The following is an 11,402-nucleotide window of genomic DNA, read 5'->3' on the forward strand; positions in this document are numbered from 1 at the left end:
TGTAGCTTTGATCTTCTTTTGCTGCTGGTGACGTGAATTTTGGTCAGAGAGTGACGAAACCTGTCGGCATCAGAATCTCTGAGATGTCAGCTTTCACCACCCGATGGCGTGTCTGTTTATGTGCTGTTGGGTGCACGATCCGTGTTTACATCTTTGTGCCGAATGTGTTTACCTGCTCTCAAATAGTTTTGTGAGCTTTAACCTGAGATTCTGGCGTTTCTGGCAAAATACATTTATATTTAAAAATCGATTCAGGATTTAATTAATCAATATCACGTTATTCAAGCTAAAATCGATTTGAATCGGAAAATAATTTTTTAAACCTACTGCTAGGTGAGAGTGAGTGAGCGAACGGCCTGTATGAGTGTGTGTGTGCATGGCTGGAGCTCGCTGAGCCTTTGCCCCTGTGGGACATGGTCAACGCTCCCCACTGGAGGCTTCTCTGTTTGTTGGTTCCACGGTGCATGGCTGGATGTTCTGGTGTGGTCGTTGGCCGACTTCCTGGCTTGGACCTCCTCCTTGGGACCTGGATCTCAACTCGTGCAAGGGTGGCCCGCCTCTAGCAGGGTCAACTTCCCGTTGCCTCTGGTCCTCTCACCCTTTGGTCGTGTGGCCTTCCTCCGGGGATGTCGCAGAGAAGTGTGACCTTAAGTCTACGGTACTCTTGGGAGCTGTGGATTGCACGGTTGTCCTGGTATCAAGCCAGTCTGCCTCTGGCTCCTGGGGGCGTTATTGCGGCTTTACACCTTCACTATCAAGTACATCTGAGACAAAGACACAGATACTCCCACCCTCTCTCTCTCACATTCACACTATAAGAAGATTGTTGACCTATATATCTGTGTATTTTCTAATTTTTGTGTTCCACGTGCTGTATGTTTGTTTTTTCTTAGAGGTGCAGCAGTTGGCGATACATTGTGTATTTCTATTTGCACTCTATCCTTTTATTACATTTACCCCTATTTTCCCAGACTAGAAAGATTACATTAAAAAACACTATTGTCCTCCACGGGTATAAACAATGAGGCTATATTTAGGTTCTTTAGGGAGTTCTTCCCCCTTTAGTGCATCTTAAAAGTATATCATATAAGAGCACATGGGCCAGGAGACATGGAAAATCAATTTGGCCGACCATGGTGAAGAGTGATGGGAACACCGCCAGGCTAATATAAAGGCTACACATTAAAAATTGAAAAGAGAAGTTGTTGTCACATTGACTACTAATTTCTGCATTTCACTGGAATTTCACAGTAAGCACCAAAACAGCGAAATAGAAGAAACGTGTAGGGTCTTTTAGTGTTTGCATACGTAGAAAAGGACAATGCAGCAGATTTCCCTCAAGCAGAAAATGTTTTGTGAAGTAATACCACCTTCACATGCATGACATTACATTATGTTAATATGCAACACTTGAGTTATTCCAAACAAGTGAGACTGTAGCAGAGCACAGGGAACAGTCTACTGTCAGAAAGAGCAGGTGGGTGAATGTGAGAGCAAAACAAAGATAGATTTTAATTTATATAGAAGTTGAAAATAGCAAAACATCACAAAAGGATTTCTGAATTCAATACTCTGAATATTACATATGCAGGTTTTAATACAAGAGGAAGCTTTTCTTCCACATAATTACCTCATAATTACCTGTTTTGCCCCTTCACCTTTAATATGCAACACCAAGACCTTAGCTAATTTATCCACGCAATTAGCATTTTGAGCAAAGGATTTAAATGAACTGTACAGCCTTAAAAAGCATTGTATTTCTGCTATGGCCTGAAACAACTCCAAGCAACAAATACATTTGTGAGGACGTTTCACTTTTATCTTCCCACAGTTGACCGGGGAAGCTCTCCTGCCCTGCGGGAGCACCAAATAATTTACCCTTCTAAAGCTCCCTCTGCTGGTTTATTCATGGTCCACCATACACACATTAACCCTCTGCACTCCATAATATATGGGCGGCAGACCTCACAAAAGACAGGAAGTTATTCTTGATGTAACATGAAAGAGGCCCCAGGGCTGACAACGGAGTTCAGAAAGTTTGGCATTTTGAAGTACAGCAAAGTAGTGACTTTAGGTCTTAAGCCTGTCCTGTCCTAAAGTAAATCCCTAGACCAAAACTGTGATTGCTACAAGTTGGATTTCTTTAGCTCTATAAGCATTAACTCTATACTTGTGAACTTTTAAGCAGGACCTCCGTATTTAAATTAAGCAGACCTTCCTCTACCTCTCTACCAAGTTTCACGTAATTCAGTTTTGTCCTTTTTATGTCATTGTGGTGAGAAACAGACTGGCTTCTGGTGTGCCTTGGGAAAGGAAATATATATTGCATATAGCTGTTAATTCACCAAAGGAAATGTAGACATGACATATAAATCCATTAATACAGCACAGTTACAAAGACACAGGACACAGAAATGATTCTAAAACCTTCTGCTGATAAATTAATTAACTGAGCAGCAAAGCAATTCTGTGCATACAAATTATGACAGTAATGGCTGACTGCATTGACTTACTCACTCAATTAAATGTGCAAGCAGAGTGTGTAATTGAGACAAAAGTTTGCAAGTATGTATAATTGCATAATTATTTGCCTCTTTGTGACTTTGTGTCTTACTTGTTGTGTCTAACTGAGGCACAATATCTACCTTTACATTGCTCTGACTCCAGTAGCTGATTCTTGCTGCTACTTAGGGTGGAATCCTTCACTTGAGCTGCATCTGTGGGCTCAGGCTTCGTCACTGGCAAACTGTCATCCAGGTGTTTAAATGTAGGAATGGAGTGTTGTAAGAAATCCCAAATTTCTCTCAAGTACACTGACCTGAAAGAGAGATAAAGACAACATTATCAGGCTACAGCAGGTTATATTAGTTTCACTGTAATCACTTGTTAACTATCTGCCCCAAATAGAAAACATTTCACAATGTCACCAGTACCCTTGATGATGAGTTTTGACACCAGAGTATATATCAATAAAGATGTTGTTTGACAACCATTATACCATGCTCCCGTGTTTTTCCAAGGTTATCCTTTGTAAGGTCTATAGGTATAGATCATTTTCACTAATTTCTGATGCACACCCAGTCATTTTGTTCTGAAAGCAGGCCTGAATGAATGGAAAGCAGGTCTGAAACTGCTCAGCTCAGAAAAGTGAAACAAGGCTTAACCCTAGTAGTTGTGAGTTAAACCCTTTTTATTTGTAACTCATTCCAACTTTAAGTGTGTCTGATGTCAAATGAAGTACACTTTTGCTTAGTGTCTTTGTGACAACTGCAATTTCAGTTCCTCTTCCTATACTGTCCCTTTGTTTGCAATACAAAAGGCTGTTGTATACACAGTCATGTGAAAAAGCAAGCATGCATCCAAAGGAAATTATTGACTTTTTCACTGATTCGGGGGTGGAGGTGGACGGGTGGGGGAGGTGGACTTGATACTACAGCCAGTACATGCAAGAAACCCCCTGAACATCTCACAAAGAAATGAATGAGCAAAAATAAAAGTCTGTAGTGTCGTTCAGGTATACCAGCTTCACCAGTCTGCACTTTCAAAGGTTTGGAAACAGGTGATGACTGGACAGAGCATCCAGGAGATGAACATGTGTCACCAACTCATTTCATTTGACTTCTCCATGCAATCAATTTCTCTATTCTTGCATGAGCTCAATCGGACATTACATCGACTTTGTACTGTGGAGCTTAAAGGAAAAGCCAAGTCCTTTAATGTCCGGTCCGAACGATTCTGAAGTTCTCATGCATAACTCAGTATGGTAATGTCTAGAAAGGTTAGGGCTGCAGTGCATGAATAAAAACAACTTGAGCTAATATTGCTAAGTGGCAGTATTAGCTGCACTAATATACAGTTACTTGTTATTAGTACAGGCAGAGAGGATGTAAATGTGTTATTTATTTTAGCGTTTTTGACCGTCTTTGTGTTTAGCAGTCTAATTGAATATTACAAGCAAAAGAAAGAAGCATCCTAAGGGTACTTTACAGTGTCACATAATATTTAACATAATGATATATTTATTTACTATGTTTATATTGTCAGAACTTCTACCTTGCAGTAACTGAGGTATATTAGATCCTGCGTATTCTGTGTGGGCAAGTGCATAAGTAACTACAACTTCATGTTTCATTAATCAGTCTGAAACACAAACAAATGTCATGCTCATTTATTGCACGTGCTGATAAGATTCCCCAGGCGACCCACTAACAACAGCTAACCTGCTGAGCTACAGAGAATAACACTCCCTGGGTCCACCAACAAATACTGTTGCCCCATTAAAGCTCTATCACTGATGAGCTGCAGTTCTACACTGATATTACTCTCCCTCCAGTATACAACATATCTCCTTCCATCTCTGAGGACAGATGCAATTTTCTGCATTATTTTTGCCACAGACCTTAAACTATATAAAAAAATTAAAAATATCAGCCCTGTTAACAAAGACACACAGTAAACGGAACATATATTCCATGTATATCCACTGGATACCTTATTAGTACACTTTGCCAGTACTGGATTCCCCGATTGCCTTCAAACATTCCTCTGAGATTTTGGTATTTACATCACAGCATCACACAGTTGCTACAGATTTACTGGCTGCTCATCCATGATCTGAATCTCCAGTTCCACCACACTCCCAAAGGTGCTCTATTGGATCTATTGACATCTGGTGACTGTGGAGGCCATTTGAGTGAAGTGAACTAACTGTCATGTTCACAAAACCAGTTTGAGATGATGCGAGGTTTGAGTCATGGCACATTACATAAAGTCATCGATGTAGTCAACAGCAATACTCAGGTGGCTGTTGTGCTTGAATGTCTAGGGGGCTTAAAGTTTGCCAAGACAATATCCTCCACACTGGATAGTTTCTCTTTTTTGGAGCACATGGTTGTGTGGGAAAATTCCAGTAGATCAGCAGTTTTTGAAATACTTAGACCAGCTCATTTGGCACCAACAAATACACCACGTTCAAAGTCATTTAAATAACCTTTCTTCCTCATTCTGATGCTCATTTTGAGCTAAATCAGGTCATCATGACCATATTGACATCCTTAAATGCAATGAGTGGCTGCCATGTGATTGGCTGACATACCTGTGTTAATGAGCAGTTGAACAGGTGTACTAATGAAGCATCCCGTCAGTGTATAATTTATTGAACAGAAAGTGACATAGAACATACAAAGCACATATCATACAATAGATCAAAAAGTATGGTCAACCATTAAAGTCCTTACTTTATAGGACGAGTTTCTGGAATCCAGCTGGTGAGGGTGTGGATAAAAGTGAACTGGTCCATCCCCCCGCAGACATCTGACAAACTGAGAAACAAACACATAAGAACTTTTTTTTTTCTTTTGTTCAAAATATGCAACATACCAGATACAGCACTCAAACTACCGTTTTTAGCACTGGCACTGTTCTCAAACAGATCATGTGAGGTGACTGTTTCAACGCGGGAAATAAGTGTTTAATGTGATTGGTGACAGGGTGGTTAAATCATGAGAATGCTGTTAACTGAGAAGAAATATTGAATGTGTCTTTCTGTTTTCAAACATAGTAAAGAACTGTGTGTTTAGATTGTGTCATTAATTTCCGGTCATGCTTTTGAATTACAGCTAATAGGACAACAAAGGTCATTGATACCTAGTAGTATTCTAAGAGTCACATTATCCTGACTTGGGCATTTTTATAGTATAGTTTTTTTTTTAATACATATCAAGAACACCAAAAATTTAGGTTCAGGCTACATTCAGCATTGTTGAATTTGCATTAGTTGGTAAACCTTGTAACTGCTCAAATAATTCTGAGGAGTGTGTGTGCAAGAATGTCTATATTAGGTATCCTTCTCACACAATTTTCGCTTGAAAGAGACAGCTGCCCTTGCTTTAATTGGTCCTTTTGGGAGTCCAGTCCACGTTCATGCTATGTTTGAGTAAGTGAAATTCATAAAACTTACATGGTAATGCCATAGTCTTTAATCCTGCCAAAAATCCTGCTCAGCACCAAAGTGAACGAGACCTCATATTCAGCTTTCACAAAAAAATGACAAAAAGTTTTTCTGAAAAGCAGTAGCGAACACCTGAACAGGTAAATTAGACATTTATTATATTAAAACGTATGTCTTATAAATTATTATTATTATTATGAGGAAGACTCTTTATTTTCTGCCCTAGCTGAAACATCTATGTCTCAACCTTCAAGCGACAACAGAACAGCCCCATCAGAGGCATGAACATTGTCTATCTGCCACCAAATTACACTGTCAAATTACACCCATGGCAAATACACAGGATAAGTCCTGGGAAGGTACAGCCAAGTCAGCAAATGGCACTCCGCAGGGGTTCTTGTGCATGTGTGTAAGCTTCAAATTTTTTCAACAAATGTGGGCAACACACATATGTTTGCCAGCTTAGAGATTAACGTCCTGAAACTAAGTTTCACGGTGAAAATTGGAAACATGAAAACATCTACAATGCACTTAGACGGGGAGGAAATAACAAAAAACAAAGTGAGCAGATTTAATGACTTGCTCCGTTTTTCACGCATATATAGTTTATCCCCATATATATTTATTGAAATAAATTAAAATTTAACACTGTACAGTAACCCTGCTGAAATTAGGTTTAGTGTACAGTCTTGGGGTGCATACTGTGTGATGTATTTTTACTGTGGCCTTATTCGCTGCTACTTACAAAAAACTCGAGGTCTGTTCTAAAGCAGCATTACATTAGGATTATAAATTATTTCCCCAGCTCCTTGGGGTAGTGCTAAAATACTTATAAAGTTTCTGTCTGAACATATGTTAACTCACTTTGTGTTTGCCACTTTAATTAGAGCTTTAGCCAGCAGCATTGGCCATAACTCTGACTGACAGGTAGAGGCAGGGAGAAGCAGGTTATTGTCCTCATCAAATGGCATAAAATCATCCACTAATATCTTCCTCCAACAACCCTGAAAAAAAGGAAGGAAAGAAAAGACAGTGAAAAATAAAACGACGTAAAAAAAATGAGTGCTCCACAAAAAAGAGGGCTAAACAATTGATTTGTGTTGTTTAGATGATTATCTGGCAGATTATTTTGGAGTTTGGAGTTCCAACTTTTTTGGAACTGGGGTTGCATCTTCAGGATAGGACAGCCTTTTGGTATTGCTGTCCCACATTTCTCCTTAGCATTTGCCATGATTATGCTTGTGTCTTAAGCCATTATCTGTGTTGTGGTCTATCTGGAGGCCATCTGAGGGAGTTTCACGCTGCTTAAGGAAACGCAGCAAAGCAGGTAATAATCACATCCGCAGTTCTCCTTATCTATCAGAACAGTGTACCCAAGTAATGCAAACCCACACAGAGGTCGAACGAATATTCCATTTCTCACTTGCTCTACCCTTTTCTCGTCAAACCACTGCCCAGATAAGGACCGGTGGATGAAAATACAGTGCAATTGGGGAAATTATAGGACAGATCAAGAAAAGCAGGAATGGGAACACAGTGTTGACAGGATCCATACGGAAAAATATAGGCACGGAACCACAAAGAATCAAGTGACTGAGAGAAAAGGAGCAGCCTTTAAGGAAAAACAGAGAAGGAAATGGGAAGAGGGTGATGGGGGCTGGGTGCTTAATGCCATCTCAACAACCATCTGCTAGCGTGCTAAGGTTGGCACGGGGACGGCTGCCTACAACCATGTCAGTCTTGTTTGTCAAGGCAAGAGTCACAGTGTCACAGTCACAGAACAATATCACTCTGTCTTTTTCACTCTCTTGTTGACCCAAATTGTCTCTCCCTCTGAAAAGACACAAAGATGCAAGGTCTGCCATACAGAGATTCTAATGCAAGCCCTCAGACTGTGTTCCTGTGCGATGTTTTTAAACCTGTGAAGTCTTTACACTTACACATAATCAAACTGAACGACGCTATCATCCTCATAGGCTGTGCCTGCTCTCAGGGTTTTACTAAGTGTAGTTATAAAACTTGAGCTTTGCTCTGTGAGAAGCAGCTGACTCCTGTTAAGCCTTATCTATTCATCAGGCAATGTATGAAGCCCAACCACTTTTGGCACAGCAGCGAGACTGATTGATTTGAGCTCTGAGAGGATAAGGCTTTCTCATCCCTTCCCCCCCTACATCCCCCATCAGTCCGCTACCACTCCCTACTCATGTGCTACATCCTGCAGTCTGTTGAAGAATGTATGACAATGTTTTGCAATCCAGCTATGCCTATTTTTAAAAGATTCATTAATAAACAGTTGCTGTAAAGCTGCGACTTCCTAAGCAGCGATAAGAGAATTTTCTAGTTCTGCATAAACGTCAAACCAAAGCAATTCTCACTAGTAAAAAGGGCTTCTTCCGAACCATACTCATGTCTGAGTATGTGTTTGCATTCTGTCTGGATCCTTACCATCCAGTAAAGTCTGATGATGTATTTGCCATAGCTGTTGAAAAGTGGCACATGACCATTCACCACCTTACACATAGAGTAGATGTGCCCCCAAGGTCTCCATCCCTCGTGCTCTGTAGATGGGCAGTTAAACTGCATCCAAAGAATGTGGATCTCGCTGACAATCCACCTCATCAGCTTCATGGAGCATGGAGCAGAGACAGGATGGAGAAGAGAGAGGAAAATCGGTCTGCATCCGTTAGCGAAACCCTCAATCATCTGATTTTTAATTCACAAAGGGCATTACATTTTCCCCCATATAATTTGTTTCTGTCAGTCAGACATCACTCTGCTGACATTGGAATTAGACTATCTGAGCACTGATGGATGACAGCTAACAACAAGTCAGTGTAAAGTAGAAAACAAATATTGAATACTAACCTCACTACAAAGCAGATGACAATTAGGGGAGACTAGGTCAAATGTCATTTGATTGTCAACGACAGTGGGAGTCTGAAATAAAGCAAAAGAGTTTTCACTGTAGGTAAATTATAAAAGACATTTATTCGCTTGAGAATCGTCACAGAAAACTCACAGAAAAAGCTGCAGTCAGTATAAAGTGTATAGTAGCATGTGTGCATAGCATTCATTATAATAACATATCAGCATTACAATACTGCTGTCAAAGGTCACCAATTTAAAGTACACAAGAATGAGGGACCTACACAGTCAGCTCAACCCAGGGCCTAAACTGGTGTAACCTTACTATGACACTCCCAGAACTGTGTCTGCACTGAATATTTGACAACCAAGTTCATAGCTTCTACCATATTACTAATTAAATATGGATAAATGGGTCAGCTGACTATGAGGCAGGCTGCAAGATTAAAAAAAAAACGTTTTGTACAATTGCAAGCAACTCTAAGCAAGAACCAAATTTAAACCATATCCAAAAACAACGTTGCTAATCTAGTAATACTTTCTGTGGAAACAGACTGAAGACAGAATGCTGTAGAAGAGCTGCTGCCTCCATCTGCATGGCTGATGGCTTTTGTGATTCGGCTCTGCTCCTCTTTTATGAAATTAATTAAATGATTTTGACATCTTGAGTGAAAAGGCAGCATGTGACCTGGCAAGGACTAATACAAAAAACAGGAAGCCTGCAGTAATTGCTCAATACTGCACTAAGAAGGGGGTAACAGAAAAGTGGAGTGATGCAATTAAAACTTCATTGGAGGTGACTAGAGAGCATGTTTCCATAACTATATTTCACACTGTGTGGCAAAGAAACACAGAAAGTTAAAACAGGTTTAGCCTGCCTTTTTTATTAGTAGATCTATCCTGTAGTCTAGAAAGTATCCAATAATGACAAATGGCCGAAAAGGCTAAAGGAAGTAGGAATTGTCTTAAAATTTCATGTGTAAACCTATTGCACGCATATTCTGGACCCTGTATATCATTGTTAACCTTGCAAGGTATATAAACATGAAATGAACTGCCGATGTCTAGGTGGAAAGCCCTTTTGTATAACAGCAGTCTTCAGTGCAAAATCGAGGCGGGCAGGTAACAGAAGCATGAAGGTTACCTTGTCAACAATAAACTCTGCTGGGCGCTTCCAGGTGTGAACTTTCAAACACGGAGGCAGAAGAAGCTTTCCTTCGGGATCCTCAAAAAATGGCTGCATACAAAAGGGAACAAAGTGAATGTGAAGTACAGAAACCATAAATTAACACAACTTTACAATTTACGTAACCCTAGCTACACATATTACATATATTCTTTACAGGGTAGTTTGGGTAATGATAAATTAACTGATTATTTTAAAAAAGTAAATATTGTCCTCTTCATATTTACAGCACTAGGACTCTTGGTTGGCTTGCCATCCTCAGGACCTCTGTTTGAGTCCCATTTCTCCCTGTTGACGTCTGCATCATTCCACTCGGGCCAAATGGGGACCCTGTATTTCCCCACACCTCCTAGGCTCTCAGAGGAAGTGGCTGCTAGAGACGCTGCTCTGAAATTATGACATACTTCATTTGTTCTGTGCGAGTTTTTAACAACACAGTTAACCAGCTCCACGATTTATTACATAAACCCAACCAGTTCCCTTTTACCCTCAGACAGCGAAAGAAATACTGTAAATACTAAAGTACATCTCTTCTTAAGTGGCTTAATGGTAGCTAACGCTAAAGCTAACTATGTCTCTCCTTTCATTACACTGAACTCACTCCGTCTGCCGGTCGGATAAAGACACTTTGCTGGAAGATGACTCCTTTTTCTTTGGATGTGCCTTGGACATTATTGTGGCAAAGACGCGGGCAACTCACACAGTAAGAGAAGGAACCTCTAGAGGCGGCCTTTGTTTATCATCGTCTCTCTGTCCTTGTCAAACTGCTCTTGAAAGTTTATGCGTTGCTACGCAACCGAGCTGTAACGCGGGAGGGAGAGGCCTTGAACAGTTGCGTCTCTTGTTGCTATAGTGAAGGATGGACATATTTAAATTTTAAGCATCTTCCCATCTACCACAAGAAAGCGGTGTATATTTGATATATTAGAAGAATTCCTTAACATAAAATGAAATTAAAAGCATTACTACCTAAAACTACAGAATATGCCGCAGAGTTTCATAAGAGGAAGCAGACTGGAGTACCAACAATGAAAAAAGTTACACTAGTGCTTGTAGGCTTAACAGCTGGCAGATCTCTGTGCTAGGTGTGTGGAAGAGCACAAGCTCTAGTAGTGAGAGAACCCTGTCTGATGACTATCACACACTGTTTCGTGAGAGGAGTCACATGGAGCACCCTGCACGCACGCACGCACACACACACACACTGTAGTTTTCACAAATACAGCTGTCGTCAGTGCTTTGAATTACTTAAAGGTAAGTTTAACACAATGGGTATAGTGTTTTCTAAAATGTGGTATATATAGTTTTCAAAATTAGTGTTAATAAAGCACTTCTGATCAACAATTGCAGTGTGTATTTCCTATGAAGAGATCCAAGTCCTCACAAGCATTAGTGCTTGTG

General features: G+C 40.2%; 1 protein-coding gene across 8 annotated transcripts in view; it reads right to left on the minus strand.

The window, feature by feature from the left end:
* adgb (androglobin) overlaps positions 1-10,856 on the minus strand; it is a 37,381-nt gene extending 26,525 nt beyond the window's left edge. For 3 of the 8 annotated variants that reach the window (XM_085382775.1, XM_085382776.1, XM_085382774.1), the window contains exons 1-8: positions 10,603-10,856; positions 10,229-10,388; positions 9,960-10,052; positions 8,816-8,887; positions 8,396-8,572; positions 6,815-6,954; positions 5,238-5,321; positions 2,646-2,818 (exon numbers count right to left, since the gene is read on the minus strand). In XM_085382775.1, the coding sequence (XP_085238901.1) occupies positions 2,646-2,818; positions 5,238-5,321; positions 6,815-6,954; positions 8,396-8,572; positions 8,816-8,887; positions 9,960-10,052; positions 10,229-10,388; positions 10,603-10,673 (970 nt within the window). In that variant the 5' untranslated portion in view covers positions 10,674-10,856. The remainder of the gene's footprint in view (positions 1-2,645; positions 2,819-5,237; positions 5,322-6,814; positions 6,955-8,395; positions 8,573-8,815; positions 8,888-9,959; positions 10,053-10,228; positions 10,389-10,602) is intronic. The other 5 variants (XM_085382779.1, XM_085382778.1, XM_085382777.1 and 2 more) reach the window with 5 other exon arrangements.
* Between the last annotated feature and the right edge of the window lie 546 nt (positions 10,857-11,402).

Source organism: Rhamphochromis longiceps, linkage group LG15 (assembly GCF_057381845.1).
Source record: "Rhamphochromis longiceps isolate RC_006_pf linkage group LG15, R_longiceps_female_GT1.1, whole genome shotgun sequence".
NCBI classification, from domain to species: Eukaryota; Metazoa; Chordata; class Actinopteri; order Cichliformes; family Cichlidae; genus Rhamphochromis; species Rhamphochromis longiceps.